The following is an 18,703-nucleotide window of genomic DNA, read 5'->3' as shown; positions in this document are numbered from 1 at the left end:
AAAAGTTTAAATAAAACTTAAATACCAATAAATTTTTGTATTTTTATGCTTATAGAGGAACCAAAGGACTATGAAAATCTAAAGTAAATATTTTTATAACTACTTATAAATACATATTTTGATTGTTTTGACTTAAAATACAAATAATTTAGTTTTAAGTAGCGCAACTAAATTTTTTAATTAATTTATTCCTATTCATTATACTCTTACTAAGTTTCTTCCTTTTTACATTACTCAAGTACCTAATAATATTTTTTAGTAACTATGAATTCCGTTGCTGGCATTGTCTTAGCATCGATTGCACTTTCACAGGCTTTTTGTTGGGGTTGGCGTTTTTTTTCTAACAAAAAGCTCTGCCCAAAAAATAAAGAAAGTGTTCGAGCTACAGCCTGTAGGATTTGAGATTTCGATTTTAATTTATATATTAGCCTTTATTTTCTGGTTTGATGGCATTGAAATTTGCTTTCAAAAAGTATACAATACAATAAGTAGGCAATAATTTTAGTAAGCATAAGTGAATATAAGCAAAAATCTACGAGACAGCATTACAAAGCACGCTACACTTAAAAAAAATTTGAATATTAATTTAGAATTTCGTTGCTTTTGTTTGTCTTTATCTTAAAAACGGGTGGGGGGGGGGCTTCCAATGAAGCTATTCTTTTTTTAGTTTTTTTTTCACACGTGCTACGCTCGCCTTTGTAGCGTCCAAAACGTCAACCAAGAGATCGCAAGCAATTTCCACAGACCAAATGGCAAGCTATAAAAAATGGGTGAGAGAAGAGAGAAATTGAGAAAAGCGTTTTGGGATTGGATTGCAGCGCATACTTATTTATAATAAAAAGCAACAACTAAGCGTAGGAATATACATAGAGAATTTTTGTTAAATTCAAGTAAAAATTAATTTCGAAAAATAAAATTGAAAGTTTTTTATAAACAGAAATAAATAAAAAAAACACCAATGAATGAGGATAAATAATTAGTTAGACAAAGCACTTTTCACATGCACATTTTTCACATCAACACTAGCAATAACAGAGCATGCTTAACATTGCGAGAAATTTCATGCGTAACAGGCAAGTATTTAAGGAAAGCAAGACATCAACAGAGCAAAGTTAGCAAGCTGAGTTTTAGTATTTAGTAGAGAAAGAACATGCAGTAGTATGAAATCAAAAATCTATAATATCCATGCCACTTAAAATCAATATTTTTTTTTTTTGTATGTACATATATATAGATCAGTGATGGCCGGAGAGAGCTTTCACCCCTTAAGCGCAAAGTAAAAGCTTTTCCTGAAAGTAACATTTTTTTTTAACAACTTCACCCGACGCATCTACATATTGTTTGTAGTGACTGCTAGAGAAAGCTTTTACTGTGTGCGCGTCGATATAAAAGCTGTGTATAAAAAGTTTTGAAAAGCTTTTCTCGCGGGCTATGTTTTTTTTTATGTCTGTCTTAAAATAAAGACAAATTTTAAATCTAGACATATCTTACAGAAAAAGTGCTGAAAAGTATTATATAAACTGAATGTCGGCACGCAGAGGGTAAAATCTCTTTCTGGGCATCGCTTATTTAAAAACGCATCAACCTGAGAGAGCTTTTATCCCTTATAGAGCTTCAAAAGCTCAGTGTAAGGGCTTTTTCTTTGTTTGTCACTGGTTGAAAATGCAAAAAATTTAAACTCTCCGCGCGTGCTACGTTTTGACCATCACTGATTTCGATTATTATAAAAGAACCTTTAGCGATTTCTGTTCACGCAACTTACCGGGAAATGAAATTCATTAGTTGTGGAGCATACATATGACTAACCAAAAAAAAATTAAAATACCAAAGAGGGACTAAATACAGTAAGACCTAGATATAAAGAGAACAATGAATTAATAAAAAAATGATTTAGAAAATAATTTCGACACTTTTGGTTGTATGACTTTTTCGAAGTAAATGAACAATCCTTTAGATTTCGTTATATCGAAGTTTCACTGCATATTTGCAACGTACGTATATATGCATTAGCTTCGGCTGTTATTAAAACACACAAAAAAATTAACTAAAGCTACTGTAATCTGTTTATGAAAAACATGAAATTTGTTGATTCTAAGTGAGTATAACAAAACACTGAAATGCGACTTTCTTTGAATAGATAAAGAAGTGAAGGTTGCGCAATAATGATAACTTTTTAGCAATTTTTTTTTTACTGTTTTGAATATACCTTATATCAATATTTCGGCAGGGCCTCGAAAACAAAATGTAGACTAAGTAATCCCTCAAAGATTCGCTAGCCATAAAAAAGTTGAAAATTCGAAAGTATTTTTATTATGCTTCTGAATAACAGCTGGGTAAAAGCCCAGAAACTTTCGACGTTTTTGAGCTACAGTTATGTGAAAAATAATAGGGACACGACCTTTTCACCAGTTTTGACAATTTTTTTCTTTTGTGTTTTTAATGTTTATTATTATTTTTTTTATAAAAATGCAGCTAACTATCTAACAAATACCATATATTTATGTTGGTTTAAATTGCAAACTTTATAGAAAAATTAGAAAAATTCTACGAAATTTTAAAGCAACGACAAACTTTTTATTAATAATCTTAAGGAAAATTCTAATTTTGCAGTTTTGTAGCCCATTAAATTCTAGCCTAATAAGGTGCAAGTTTCAAGTAGCTAAGAACTCGCGTTGAATTTTGAAAACAAGTTGCATGCCCAAATTGTGTTGCATACGTAGTTTTCCTACCAGCATACATCTATAAATATGTTTCTGAAATATGTTTAAAACATATGTTGCTGTAAACATACTGCAAGCAAAAAAAAAAAACTGCCAGAAACATGCTGAATACAAGTGTTGCTAAAGACATGTTGCAGACAAAAAAGTTGCACAATAATATTATTGGGGTTAAAATGCAGCAGTAAATGCGGCATCCATATCCCCAGCAACATGAGTTCAGCAATATACAGATGTCTCGCAATATGTTGCTAAGTGTTTAAAGTAGTTTAGGTTGTCGCGTATGTTGTTTTAAATGCAACAGCCTGGTCCACTTCATGAAAAATTTTATGTATTTTTGAACAGAAGAGCAATTTATCACATCTTCTCCTTTGTTATACTCATACTCCATAAATCATTATAAAAAATGTTAAATACAAAAAAAAACACATAGAAAATTCCAACAAACACTTGCGATTTACACCGCCGCCTTCTCCCCTTGTCCCCCTGTCCCGTTGTTATCCACACAATCAATGTGTCTGTTAATGTTTTTGTATTCGTGCTGCGTAAATTAGAGTTTCAATTGGCGGTTAGAATGATGAGTCTGCCGGAGAAGTACATACTAACTACACTTCATCCTCTTAGAATATCCTTAAGCACATTTTTATTTGACAGTGTTTTTAGCTTCCATGTTTGTGTGCAATACAAATTTCCTCATATTGTACGACAATTTTACATGCATGCAAATATAAGCAGCTACAAAAAACTAAATACGCACAAATAGTATTTAATAAAATATTCGATAATAATTCAATTTCTACAAAATTCGAATAAAAGTATTCAAAAAAAAAGAAATCATGCAAATTCCCTCACATTTGTTGTCAGCAATTAAATAATAAATCTTTTACGAAAATATTGTTTAGTTGAATGTATCTCATTTATTTTTGCTTATTTTGTTTTCAACTTCATTTTTAGCATCATCATCATTATCATCATCATCATCATCATCATCAATATCATTGCAATTTTCATTAATTAAGTTCCTGTTTATCATTAAATAGTTAATTTTTTCTCTGGACTTAAACCTAAAAAAAAACTTAAGAATATTGCATTTTTTGTTTACATTTACATGAAATAAACACATTTGCATATGTGTGTGTGTGTGTGTGTGTTTGTGTATGTAGTAGTTATGCAGTGTTTTGTTGCTTATAATCATCAGCTGTTGCCTGCATCCTCGATCTGACCACTCGTCTGTCTCAGTAATTTCTTTTGATTTTCTCTCTCTCTCTCTCTCTCTCTCTCTCTCGCAAACTTTACAAGTATAAACTAAACAATTGAGAATTTAATAAAGTTATAAAATAATTTAAATAAAACTTAATGGTAAAAAGTTTTTTTCGTTTTACAAATTAAAAATTTGTTTGTATATTTTTCATAGGTGTGTCGCGTGTGTGTATGCAAGTGTTTGTGTGATGTATATGCGCTCGCGTGTTAGTTTTCGATTTTTTTTTTTCATTTTCTTTTTTTTTTTTAGGTTAAATATTTAGCAAAATATTTTATTAGTTAGCTGCTTAATTAGAGAAAGAATTAATATAAAAATTACAAAATAAAATTAAGTTTACGTTAAAAAATATACATAAGTGTATGGATTTTAATAAATATTCAAGTAAAAATAGACTAATCATAGCTGAGTTAAGTTGCTTATATTGCCAACTTTATATTTTATTATTAATTAACTTTTTATGATTATTATTTTTTTTACATTATTTTATAATTTAGGCAGCGTTATTGTGCGATTGGGTTTATTTACTTCACTACTTTATATTTGTTTTTTGTAATTTTTTTTTTGGTTTTTTTGTTCTATATTTTCATCCTCTTAATACTTAATACTATTTTCATTGAAGGCGCATTTTTTGAGCATTTTTAATTGCATTCTTTTTAGTTACTCTATTCTTTTCGTATTTCGATTTGTTTCGCATTTCGTTAGTTCAGTGTTTTTTTTTTTTTGTTTACTATTTTTTGTTTATTGCTATTTTCCATTATTTTTTTTTTATACATACAGTTATCTACTTACTGAGAGGCAGCGAGGTTTCTTATACAATTGCTTATTAATATTGCATATTTCCTGTTAAGTGTTTGTGGCTGTTTTGATTACTTTTTCGTTTACTTTTTAAGCTTCTTGATCTTAGTCTCATACATCTGGGAGTTTATGGGTGACGTGTGTGCACAGTAGTGCATTTTATATAGCATATACAACAATTCTATCCGCATCCATTATGCTTTCAATTAAATCTATTCCAAAATATTTATACTTACTTCGGTTTTTTTTTTGTCAAGTTGTTGAGATGTTGTGGTTTATATGCAGATGAGGTTTGGGAATGATAAGTGATAATGTGATGACTAAGTTATGTATGTATGTAGTCTGTTTTGTGTGTTATTGCTTTGTTTTGCGGCGAAGCATAGAGAAATTATTTATTAAAAAAATTACTTTAAAATTATTGGCAAATCAAGTATCTTATTCCTTGAATTATTTTTCAGTAATTCGAAAAAATTAAATCTTGATGAACTATTTGCCTAGAAATTGGATTTCAAAAAGAACTAAGTTAGCTTGTTTAGATTTTTTTTCTTTACAAAAAAGGGTATCTATGAGTTTTTTGTACTTAGGTTCTCTAAAGCGGAAAAATTAAAAAAAAAAAACAAATGGCAGTGATTTTTAGAAAGTCAAATTACTGAAAGCACTTAATGGAGTACGCTTGCAGTACTTCCAAAAGCTTTTTAAGTACTTTAGTGAAAGCTTTAGCGAAAGCTCTACTATATGGTGCACTTTAAACGATGAGTATCGGCATGGGAAACTACTAAGCTCCATAAACAATCCTGGTGGAGATTTACCTTGAAATTGTGCAAGTCGAGCAGTTCTGATTTCCAATATGTTGTACAACAGACGTACATACATACCAGGGACAGGGAACAAAAGGTATGATCGAAACTAAGTGTCGTTCTCGAAGTTTTGTTCACAGGAACGCTTAGAACCCAAACAAGAATGAAAAAACAAAATCTGCGAGAAAAAACGAAAGTGAGAATAAGACAGTTGAGAGCATTCTCAACGGGAATTATATAAGGAAAAACCCCTATGGAACGTTCCCAAGAGAAAACAGAATGCGCAAAATACTTTCGGCAACATTTCTAGGAGAACAAATGGCAACAAAAGTCTAAGTAAATGTATCTCTAAGAACCAGTTGGGAATTAAAGTCTCGGCACCTTTCTTACAGAGAAAGAAACGGGAACAAATCTTCTCTGAAATAGTCGGGGAGAATGGAAGCGGGAACAAAATTTTTATCATAGCCTTCCATTAGTTTGAAATGTTTGAATATTAAAATGAATCAAATAAAGAACGGAAAGATAACTGTGCAAATGAAGTCAACGAAACACTTAAGACACGAACTTTTCGTGCACAGAAAATAAAAAAATTATTACATAAATAGGCAGTACACCCTAATGGTATAAGATTGGTAAGCTAAAATTATCCAGCTTCAGAATTAACAATAAAGGTTCTCACTGCGAGCGCCAATAAAGAGGATAAGAAGGTTCTCACTGCAACAATTTTTCATCCCAACGCGCAGACGTCTGTCTCTCTCATTCTTAACGTTAAGTTCTCAAAACTTTTGTTCGCGTTTCGTTCTCTAGTAGAACGTCCTCCAGACTTTTGTTCTCATTTGATCCTCTTTGGAAATATTCTCGATACTTTCTTTCTTATTTTGTTCTCATTGAAATTGTTCCAAAAAGTTTTATTCTCGTTATGTTCATCTTTAGAACGTCCCCGTGAGTTTTTTTAAATTTTTTTTTTTTAACGGAAAAGTTCCTGAACCTTTTGCTTTCATTTTGTTCCCGTTCAATCTGCTCTCAATACTTTGGCCCCCTTTTGATTCTTTTTTGGGAACGTTCTTGACAACACATTTTGTTCTCATTCAGCACTAAACCAAAACCGGAACGCGTTCTTGGTGCCTTGTGCGATTTTCCAAAAAAAGAAAATCCAAGTATTAAGAAAAAAATTTTGACTTTGTTAAAATGAATTTTTACAGTGCAATGCTTAACGTAAATATATATATTTTTTTAATATTGGTCTGATTGAAGATTCCGAAAATTCAAAATGTATGCCATTTAAAGCCTTAAGAGCAAAGTAGGTGGAGGTTTTATCCAGTTCAGAGCTTTCATTGGTTTCGAACCGCCAGACCACTCCTCCAGGCTAAACACTTTAGATTAATGTCCTTTTCCTTGGTTAATTCGGAAAGAGAAATTCACGAAGGACTACAGAGAAATATATGTAGCTCTCTACTAAACGATTAAACCATATTAAATGAAAATCATTGTTTGGACTGATGGCAGATACTTATGTAAATCAGTGATACCCAAAATGTTTCACACGCGTAATTATTTTGGGAGTTTTCTGTAACGAAAATATAGAGCTTTTGCAATGCCTGTGCACATATGAAATCTAAAACCCATAGAAAACTTGAAAAATGCTCTTCACGCCTTCATGTTTACGTACGTATTTGTTAAATTTAGCGAAATTTTCAGCAAGTTTTTTTGCGCGGGATATGCTTTGATCTTAAATGTTGAAATCAATCTGCTTTTTATAGCTTTCTAAACTTTTTGTATAGAGCTTCAAATAATCAAAGTTCTCTCTGATCGTAATTATTTTGGAAATATATCCCGACTTGTAGGATCGGTGTTAAGCATCTCATTTCTTATGTGTAGAGCTTTTTTAAGCTTTCCTTAAGTTTGGTATTGACTTGCACATAGTAAAAGCTCTCTCAGTTCATTATGGGTCTGCATCGAATGAAACTTTGCACGCACGAAGTGCTTTTTTAAGTTTTCTATACCTAAAAGCTTCTCTTTTCCACCAGTCCTTACTAAAAAAAGTTGAAATAAGTGAAATCAAACAAAAAATATAAAAAACTTACGAGCTTTAAAATGTTTCTTTGTGTTTAAAAGCAAAGAACTATTGCAGGAAGATAAATACATACAACTTTTGGTTAAAAGCTAATAATCTCATTTGGGGTTCTTCGACTATAAAGCATTAACAAATCCAGTTCAAAGTTGTTCAATAATATGTTGTTGTAGAAATATTTTCTTTCGCCCCGAAGCTCTTCTTTTGGCGCACTTTGCGGGTATAAGGCTGTACTTCCGGTTCGTTTGTTATCCTCAGGCATAGAATTCTTCTCTGGATGTGTATATATATGTATGAAAAGATGATAGACGATAGTGTGAAATGAAGTTGATGAAGGTGCCGTGAATGAGCAGGTGTGTTTGTATGTAGATGGTGTGCAAATGTAGCTAGTTGTTAGATTGTTCTGGGTGCTGGTGGTGCTGGTGCGCATGCGCATGCGGATAGTTTTGCAAACTCTCTTGCATTGTGCGTTCTTTTGCATTACTTGAAATACATTTTACATTATAATTTCGTGTTTCTTTTTACAACTTACATAAATATTTATTTACAAACCTTTTTATTTTATATTAACAAATTCGTTTTGGCGATTTGCATTTGCTATTTGCTTTACAAAAATATGCACTTAAGTGTGTTCGGCTATAAATGTAGTTACTATTTACTAAATATGCAACTTTCTATTCACTTTTAATGGTTCAATTTACAAATGTACGCATGTCTATATTCTTATAAACAAATGGCTTAAATAACAACGAGTAAGTGATAGATTATTTACTTATTTTGTACACATCTCTTTCGCATTTTGCTCTCTTCTTTCATTCTCTTTGCCTTTTACACACATTTACAAGGTTTTGCTGGGAGATTTGTAGAATGCAAGTAGGATTTTAAAACAAAAAATAAATAAAATCAGTCCTAACACTTTAAATTTCCAAAAGTACCACCAACTACTTGTAATCGAAAAAATAAAAATATTAATAATTTTTATATCTAAAAAAAATAAGTTATTGCCAATTCTCAAACACATATCCAAGTAGGTGGTGAATGATATTAGAAGAAGGTATGTAAGAATTTTGAAAAAACGACTTGCCAATGTTAATTTAGACCAAATGAACAAAAACAAAAACGTATAAAAATTTTGAAAAGTAGTAAAGAAATCTAACTTTTTTTTTGTTAATCGCACTTCCATTGAAAATAAAAAAAAAAGATGTCCAAATATAAAAAGAAATGATTAAACATAAGAATTTGTATGGAAACAATTCTCAAGAGCAAATGGGAAGCCATGGATGGATAAGGAGATGATTTGGTGTGTTTGTGTGTGCGTATATTTTGTAGGTGACTGGGGATGTTTAGGTGTTGGTCGGGTGTGTGGTTGTGTGTGTGTATGGGTGGGTCTTTGTGGGATTTGTGGTAGTGTTGATTAGCATACATAAATTAATTAAGCAGATAAGATAAATTTTGAAACTCACAAATCGAATTGGTCGTAGTAGAGAAAATCATCTGCGTCTCCGAGTAGCTGCGCGCGCGCCAACGTCGCCTTGTCACCACTCGTCGCTCTCGCTCTCGCAGCCGCTGCCGCTGCCGCCCTCGCCGCTGCTGCTGATGCAGCTGGCGGCACTGCCGCCACACTCTCCTCGCTTTCGTCATACAATTCGTCACCGTCAGCATTGAGATCCGCATCATCGGCTTCATCTGACACGGTGCCCTCATGCTCCTCCTCTTCGCTGACATCCGCCTCAGTGGAGTCTTCCGGCGAGCCGGCAACATCAGCTGCGCCCACCGCACTCGCTTGCGCGCCATCGTCTTCCATCGAATTGCTGTAGCGCACATTGCGTTGCTCGCGCTCGCGTTCACCGCGCACACTTGTTGCCTCTGCGCGCGGATCCAAGCTGTCATCCAGCTCGCTGCTGCTCATCTCTGTGGTAGTGTACGGCATCGCCAGCGCTGCCGCCACTGTGGTGCTATCGCGCGCAGTTATTGTGGTCGCCGCTGTGGTGATTGTGCTGCTGCTGCTGGTGGCTTGCGTTGTGCTGGTCGCGCCGCCGTTAATCGCTTTCGGCAACGACCCCTTTTTCAACTTCTTCTGCGATTGCGCGCCACCGCCACCATTTCGCGCGCGCTTACGATTCGCGCCACCATTGCGGTTGCCAGCGCCTGCACCACCCGCTTGTCGGCCTCCATTCGCATTCAGCTTCTTGCCGCGTCGATTGTTCGCATTGGCTGCGTCGCCGCTCACGCTGTTGCGATTGTTGCCATTTTGGGCTTGGTTATTGCGATTCTTCTTTGCGCCACCGCCGCCGCCGCCATTTTTCTTCTTCTTGCATGGCGCGGGCAGCGGCATATCGGGCACTTCTTCACCCTTCGCTTTTAGCAGCCTGCGTTGCTGTTGCTGAAGCGTTAATTGCTCTCGACACTTCTTATTGTTGAGATTATTGCCGCGCTTGCGCAGCGCTAACGGGTTCCTTTGGCAATTATGCTCCTCCTCTTTCTCGTGCGGCCGGCATTTTCGTCGCTTCTTCTTTTTCTTGGCACCGCCACCGCCGCCGCCGCTGCCACCACCATTGTTGTGCTGACGGCCCTGACCACTCTGACTACTATTACCGCTACTATGGCCGCCATTAATCGCTGACGAACTATTGCTAATACTACTACTCAAGCTATTGGACGCATCCGCGCCCCGCTGGCCACCCTTGCTGTGGTGACTATGGCTATTTGTGACTGCGCTGCTCTGTGACTCGCCTCTCTCGTTGGCAGCAGGAACGTTGTTCATTGATTGGCCACTAATACTACTACTACCGCTAGGACTATCACTATCACTATTACCTAATGGACTACTACTACTCTTTTTGCTACTACTACTCACACTAGTGCTACTATTGCTACCGCTACTACTACTACTACTACTACTACTACCGCTATTGCTATTGCTATTGCTAGAATTTGGATTGCACTTGGGGTGCGCTTTGAAGTGTTTGCTATCGATCAGGTCGATCAATGGTTTGCCCGTATCACAGAGTTGGCGTATGCCGTGCTTAATGCGATTCTCGCCGAAATTCTTCGCTATCAGCTGTTCGACGCGCTCCTCCTCCACCGTTTCGGTGATGGCGTTCGTGTAGGTGGCCAGCTTGCCGAGCGAGCGGGTTGGCGGTATTTGCAGCTTGCGCGGCTCACCGTGTCGATTCAGCGCCAAATAGTAGACGCGCCGCGAATTCGAATTGAATGTGGACGAGTAGGTGTTGTAGTTGTGCTGCTCCATGTTCTCGTTGAAGACGCAGTCGTCGGTGAAGTCTTTCTGCAAAAGGTAAATAAAAAAGTCAAATACTTGTATAAATATCTAGAAATTACGTTTTTGTAGAAGGTTTAACAAAATAATTTGAAAAATTTTTTAAAATAAAAAAAAAAATATAGTCAGTTCGCGCCAGTAGAGTGCTTAGATTAGCGATAAATAATATTAGACGATTTCGTACGCCGTTTGAGAAGTGCATACTTGAAGATAAGCAATTAACATCTAATGTAGTATAGTTTTAGGAACGCCATTTACCAATGAAGTCACACATGTGCTAGAACAGTTAATAACTTTTAAATATTTTGTTTGTTAAAGCCAAAAAAATATTTTCTAAAAAATTAATTATGAACCCAAATATTTAAAATTATAATGAAAAATATCCACCTGTTCATTCTATAATAGTACAAATATAAGTGTTTCAATTTAAAATATATTTTCACTTGTAAAATACTACTGAGGAAATTTTCTTTCCTCATTCTTCATTTTTCTTTCTGATTAAAGACTTTATCGGCCGAAAACTTGCCCGCTAACTATTTGAAGAAATTAAAATAGTAATTAGTTGACGTATGCTTCAAATAGCCACCAATTGTTCCACATCTGTCGTCGAGTAGCGCGACAATGAGGCGTCAGAAGCAAAAAAAAAAAAAGAAGAAAACTCTTTAGCGTTCCCTTACAATAGACACCTAGCAAATAAAAGACGCTACAACAAAGTATTAGTTAAAAACAAATGCCACTTGTACTTAGAGCGAAATAAAAAAACTAAAAATAACGAGCAGGAAAAGCTAATAATCCAACATATACAACAAATATAAAGTATTCATTTTTACTATGCATTATTTCCTTCAGTGTAGGCCAGATTGGACTTGTTAATCCGATGTTGATTTTGTAGCTCAACTTCTGTTTGCCAATTCAAAGATGTTGTTTTGAAGGCACAGCTTTCAGGGTAAAAGCCGTACAACCACTTCATTAGATATACTTATGACAGAAAGGGACGTACCAGTCATGACCGATTCATTTGCCTCACAATTACTTGGTACTCGTATACAAGAATTAAAGTCACTCTTTTACTTAGTGCACTTTAGGCCAGGCCATTTAGAAAAAGTTCACATTTGATAGATATTTTACATTATTTATTAGCAGCCTTACCTACCGTCGGATTACATGGTTATGTCTTCCAGGTTAAGATTAGCGCTTATCGGACTTAGTTAGTCCGTAAATTCCACTCAAAGCATTTTTAGATTTATCAAGTCCACAGGAGAGTTCTGGACTACGGAATCCCGGAGAAATGCTTAACTTTATTCAAAGGACATACAATTGAGTCAGGCTCTTATAATCCGTTCCGGGAAGACGGTGCAGTGCTGAGCATCTTCGATGAATACAGTTTTGTGTATGAACTTTCAAAGTACGAGTTTATCACAATCGTGACATCGAAGAAATTCGGCGCCTGAAATTGTTATACTTTACCCACACCGCTTCTCTTAAGTTCTACGCCTTTGAAGTGCCTTTTCTTCTTTCGAAAAAGATTCAAATTTCCATTGACACTTGCAAATCAAAGAGGTGTTGAAAATGGAACCACCAAATAGTAGCTGGCTGCCCGGAGCGGTCGCAGTTGCTCAACAAATCGCCGTATGCTGCGTAAATATTGAAGGTGCGAGAAACAAAGCGACTGCATAGGACAAACAGGTATTCCAAACCTACATACGTACACACATACATAAGTATGTACGTATGAAGGAAATGCATTAAAGCGCTATAATTAAGTTAAATTGTCGAATTTCATTTCAAACGCACCAAGCAACAAAACACTTAGCTACAAATCTATCCATCATGCCTCTATGCGTCGAAGTGTGCCAGCTAAAAACAAATAAATATTTATGTTGGCCACACCGTAAACGAGATAAGTGCAAATAACAAATGGTGGCTCCCAAAAATGCTTTGCTTTATTCGCCCATCCACTACCAAAAGATACATTCGCGCGGCGGCGACGGCGGCGTTAACGGCGCTACATTTTACTTTTGCACCTTCGCACGAATGTATGTAGAATCGGTGCTGATTTAATTTCTTTCACAGCTCCCTATTTTTCTACGGATACATACGTATGTACATACGGTATGTATGTTTTGGGCTTTCAAGCGGTTTTGCGAAATTTTAGCACTTTTGCGGCTGTGTTTACTTAGCCGCTTAGGCAAATAGATGCTTCAGTCCAGCGCTCAACCCACCATCGCCGGTGAGTCAGACCACCAACTGATCGCCTTAATGACCTGCCTAATGTCTTGTCTGTTGCGCCTTAATGCACTTGCGCCCTATTTTAGTGTATTTATGTGCAGTTTTTCGATACTTCTTCATCTGCGTATGCGTGTACTCACTGCCCACTGAAGTCTCTACAGCCTGGTTTGCACTTTGTTACCTTTTTGGTTTTGCCGTCATGTGACGTCCAGCGTTTTCTGTTGTTTTTGGCTCTTTAATTGTTTTTGTTGTTGCAAATGTAATTTTTTATGACGGTGATAATGATGTGAGCAAACGGTTGGCCGCTTTTGAGAGGGGGGCATTTCGCAAGTGGGTGTTGCTTTTGTGCCGGGCATTCGTTACGCATATAGGGTTAGGCATTAGTCCAAAGAAATTTATGAAAAAATGTTTATCCAACTGCTAGAAATAAAAATATTGATATCCAGGCTCGGCGAGAAATGGGCGGAGTGTTTCCTCGGAGGGAGGGAGTTTTGAGGGGCCGGTATTTTTCGGAAGTTAAGTTAGAGGATCAAACTATTTTGCTAAGTTGATAAATTACAGCTCGGACAGAGCTTTAGCTTCATCTTTTTCAAGCATCCTGGTCCTTGGCAACGGCCCTCCAGTTGTTGACACGTAGTTTTTTAAGGTCTCCCTTGCGCTATAAATGACCTAACCATCGTAGCCTTTGTTGTACAGACCGGCAAGAAACGGCATTTATCGAATGACAATTACCAACTCCCACCCGGTGAATGCCGAATATCGCAGATGAAGGGTTTCAGCAGGCTCCGGAGACCCGCGTAACTCTGGCGCAGTTTTTGCCTGTACACCATAGCAGGTTCAACTCCTACCTAGCCTGAGCCAACTCCGATATGTAAATTACCTGTCCAGCCTCACAAGACATCAATCACCTCTTCATTTGCTGCTTAAGTTCACCCAGCTAACACCGCTTTACCCTTGGTCTGGCCACTTTGAATTAGCCCATTTCCTGCGCCTATTGTTATATGAGCTGGGCGACCACGATTCGTACCATACCGTAGCCGAACTTGGCAGGGCTTCATAGTGCCCTTCAGGATTCCCAGTCCAAATAGTCCCCCTTCGACAAGCAATGGCAAACCTTCAAGTGTTTGAAAACATCAAAACCTTTACGTCGCTCGGCAGAAAAATGTGGGTGACAAACAAACAAAAGATCCAAAAAGAACTAAAATAAATTATCCAACAAATCCATCAAACCCCCTGTATAAGTGCCAAATTCACTGAACCTACTACTGAAACTAAAATTGGCGGCAACTTTTGATGTGAATTACTTTTGCAGCGACAAAACGACTGGGAGTTCAAACTTCCAAGCAGCGCGAGCCGTTGGCGACGAATGGGTCTACCTTCTTCACGCTTGTCATTTTAGGGTGATTAAAGTGAACAACGAACAAACTCATAAACTTCCAGAAATATTTCGCCGTGCATCGGTCGCATCAGTAGCAGCCGATTAGGTAATGACTTCCACATTCTTCTGCTCGAAAATTCCCATACGGCCACAGCCACCTTCGCAAAAGCTTCCCACTACGTAGAGTCTGCCAGCCGATAGTCACTCGTCGCCAGAAAAAGTGTGTCAAATAATCGAAAAATTGCCGCACAGACATCTAATATCACTCGTCGATGTCTCACTATTGACATGACACTGCTACATATGTATGTATATTGGTTGAGCCACAGTGGGCCTAATAACTAAAAATAACTGATTGCATGTTCAGTTTTATTTCCCGCATTTCGTTGCATCTATTTAAGCATGGTGAAGTGTACGTGTGTGTGGTTTGTCTGACTGAATGCACTCTTTTTATAGGAAGCGTTAGACTAAAATTGTATTTGGCCCACTGCCCAGCCAGCCGACACAACGCTCGCTCGATCGCTCGCCCATTCGTTTGCTTTGGTGGTGACTTTAGTGCCGTACTAATTGCGGCATTTTTATAGGTATGCTGTTATGTGCATATTTTCGTATTTTTTGGGTACATACATAGAAAGGTATCCATCCGCTCACATGCCTTGCCTAAGAAATTTATTGAAAGTGGTATTCCTTTAGAGGTGCTGACATAAACAACTAATAAATTTGCGGTCTTGTGATTTTTTCTAAAAACACTCTTTAGGGCGACAAAATACTTTATACAATGATGGCCATGTGATTTTCATAATTTAATTTTGCCTATATCAGGCATGTGTTTGGGTCCACTGCATGTGGGACAAATTTTAATGACAGTCATAAATCTCTTTTTAATATAGAAAATTAAGATTTTATATGCAACTTTCAAAGCATCGAAATGGGAAATATTCAGAAAAATATTTTTACACTTAAACACAAGATTTAGTACTTTAATTAAAATGTTATGAGTTTTTTTTTCAAAACAAATTTTTCTGTAAAGGGCTGTTTGCTTCTCAGCCTGAGTTCTGTTTCATCTGTTATAGGGGCTTATTTTTATGTTGCTTCCGAACTCCGTCAGTCAATGGCGAATATTAAATTGTCAAAGCTCTTAGAATTCCAGAGTATGAGTATACATGATTGGAAAGAACTGTGGGCCACAACCACAGGAAATATGTATATTTTATGTTCTCACCTATGATCTGATCTGATTAGGAGGAACCAGTTAAGATCAAATCCCATCGATCAATTTATTAATTGTAGCGGTCAAGTTCAACTAACGGTATGAACAGAAAACGCGCTGTTTCGACGAGGTCGTACCAACGGCAGATATGTCTTAGCTTAGTGGGTAGATGGAGAGGTCGGGGAAAGCTTCAAAAGCTGGGCATAAATATATTCGGTAAGTTAGATAGGTGTGAGTTTAATCGACTGCACTATCCAAGGCGAATACATATAAAGTGGGATCGATTCAACAAATAGTTACAACACTGACTTGTATTTTGTTTTTTCTTTAAGCGGTTAATTGTCAAATTTCAGCTCTTCTTCCCCGAATTAAAAAGTGCATCAGAAAATATAAATACTCTCCCACCCTCAAACTTTGCCAATCAAAAGCTATTCACAGCTTATGAAACAACACCACCTTATAGAAATTCACCTTGGCAGTATCCTAAGGTCTGCGACACATTTGCGAGAGCTCCTGGTGAGAGCAGACGTTTTTCTTGAACTCCAATTACGACATTCTTGGTATGAGAGACTGTGAAGGTTGGTAATCGACTCTGCTTGGATGTCGTTTATGGCTTGCCGGTACTTCATCGGCTTCAGTGATCGGGTGTGAATCGGGATATTCACAACGAAGGCTATTTTTTCGGCGATCTAACGCTCTTTAGATTGAGGTACTCGACCAAGACTAAGATATTAGAATAGGCTGCTGGAAATTTCCAGGGGACATTCTTCCATTCTAGACAGAGTAAGAGTGGAGTACAGAAGCTGCGAGTATTAGTTAAAAAAATGGGATTTGGGCCGCTACTTGTAAACTCATTTTCACGTCAGATGTGACTGGGAACTTGATGGCTCCAAAAATGAAGATTGGAGAAGGATCTGGTGGCGGCTTTGAGAAAAACTGTTTGGAGATTATTGTAGTTTATTCCAGGTTGAGCTAGTACTTATATGTAAAAGACATGGCAATGACTCTGGTCAGTGTGAATGACCCAGCTTGGTTTAAACTCGCCTTCTTTATGGACAGTCGAATCTCGAAGATATTTTTCGTTAAAATTTTGAGTGTTTAGCAAAAATTTAGGTTTTATTAACCAGACGCTTACAATAAGTTGATGACTCAATTGTTACCTGATAAGTATATAGGAGTTTTGAAAAATTGGGGGCCAAAAAACTCGCTTGTGCCTTTTTCAGTTTCTTTTGATTTTTTACATTTCCAAAGACATAAAAATGTTACCCACTCAAATTTGATCACTATGACTTCAATGCAATAGCGCTCGAACCTTCTCCCTCAGACCGAATTTCTCACTCACACCCACATTCAAATTCCTCGTTGCATTTTAGGAAGCAACGCAAGGAGTAGCGGCATCGAACAAACCCTGCTAAATTAATCCGATTAAATTCAATGATAAGCGCACCCTGATTACCACAGGATGCGTTTCAAATATAAAACAACAACAAAACTGCCGCAACAACAAAACCGCCGCAACAACAAAGCAACACGCAGTGAGTGAGTGAGTGCCTTAATAATAGAGCGCGCCAAACCGTCAACAACCAAAGCTAAAGAAAACCAAGGCAAGCGACGGCGTCTAAGCAAAAAAAAAGGAAGGAGGAGCACCAAACACAAGCGAAATGAGGGTAACTCTTTATGTTGAAATAGGTGTGAGCAGTTCATAAACTAAGTGAATTTATGGCGCTGGTGCTGACAGCGGTGAGCCCCAACGCAACTGTTCGCCTTTGAAAGTAAGAAAAAAAAAAAACTGAATGCAGTTAGAAGTTATTGATACTCTATTGATGTAAGGAAAATGAAATGAGGTAAAGCGCATAATTGGAGCAGCTAGAATGCACAGACCGTGCATAAGTCAGTTTGAGGCGAGCGGCGAGCGAGTAGTCTTGTATAATTTTGATCGCTGATTTGATGCCGATATAAATGATCAAAGGAATTGTCGCCAATGAGAGTTAAGTAATGAAATAGTAATGAAATTAGGGTGGTCCAAAAAAAAAAGTCGGAATTTTAATGGATTATTCTTTACCGAAGAAAATTATACAATTGTGTTTTATTTTTCTAAAACAAAAAATTTTTAAAGGTCGCATGTATTTTTCAAAGACATGGTATAGAATTCCTGAAAATCAATATTTTTCGATCGGAAAACTTTGTTTCTCATTAAGAGACTTTCAATGACAAATTGTTTATTTAACAATTTTTTACTATTAATTATTTTTTGTAGGTCCCCTAAAAACACAAAAAAAATGCAATGGGGAGGACCCATAAAAATCGCTTGTATAAAAAAATTTTAAAATAAATCATTGGGTGTTATTATTGGATATCTGCTGAAGAGAAGCAGATTTTTCCGATCGAAAAATATTTATTTTCAAAGAATTCTACACCGTTTCCACGAAAAATATTTCCCCCATTCATGCAAAACTTCGAGCGCTTTGAGCGACATATAAATATTTTTTTAATTCGAAAAAAAACAGAGGTATATTTTTTCGATATTGAACCATCTTAGGAGATGAGAGCATAAAATTTCGGACTTTGCTTTTTTACATGCATTTTTGTGCCACCCTAGTTATACATAGATACATATACTGAAGGAAGGAAATTTGGGTAATTTATAACACGCAAAAGGAGCAACTGACTGCTGACTCTGGGCAGTGATTTTTTTTCTAGCCCCTTTTCTGTTTAAATACATACATACAGACAGACATTTGTATGCATATTTTCAATTTTCAATTTAATTTTGTTTTCATTAAATGCCAAGTAGGCGCGACATTTTGTCGTAATAAATTTTCCCTCTAATAAATAAAATTACACAACCAACGCTGCCATTGAAATTAAAATTAAAATTAAAATGAAAATGAATGCAATCACAGAAATACCTTAGCCGTGACTTTGAACCCCATCCTTTTGGTAACTGAGAAACTCAAAAAAAAAAAAA

The 18,703-nt window shown here is 36.5% G+C and overlaps 1 protein-coding gene across 1 annotated transcript in view; it reads right to left on the bottom strand.

The window, feature by feature from the left end:
• Window positions 1-135: 135 nt before the first annotated feature.
• Window positions 136-18,703, bottom strand: part of LOC118751567 (uncharacterized transmembrane protein DDB_G0289901) — a 64,486-nt gene continuing 45,918 nt past the window's right edge. Inside the window, exons 2-3 of the mRNA XM_036486390.1 lie at window positions 9,105-10,927; window positions 136-757 (exon numbers count right to left, since the gene is read on the bottom strand). Coding sequence (XP_036342283.1) covers window positions 685-757; window positions 9,105-10,927 — 1,896 coding nt within the window. The 3' untranslated portion in view covers window positions 136-684. The remainder of the gene's footprint in view (window positions 758-9,104; window positions 10,928-18,703) is intronic.

This window comes from Rhagoletis pomonella, unplaced genomic scaffold (assembly GCF_013731165.1).
Source record: "Rhagoletis pomonella isolate Grant_MI unplaced genomic scaffold, Rhpom_1.0 Rhpom_scaffold_00001, whole genome shotgun sequence".
NCBI lineage: Eukaryota > Metazoa > Arthropoda > Insecta > Diptera > Tephritidae > Rhagoletis > Rhagoletis pomonella.
The sequence above is the reverse complement of the archived record's forward strand: the minus strand, read 5'-3'. Positions and strand labels throughout refer to the sequence as shown.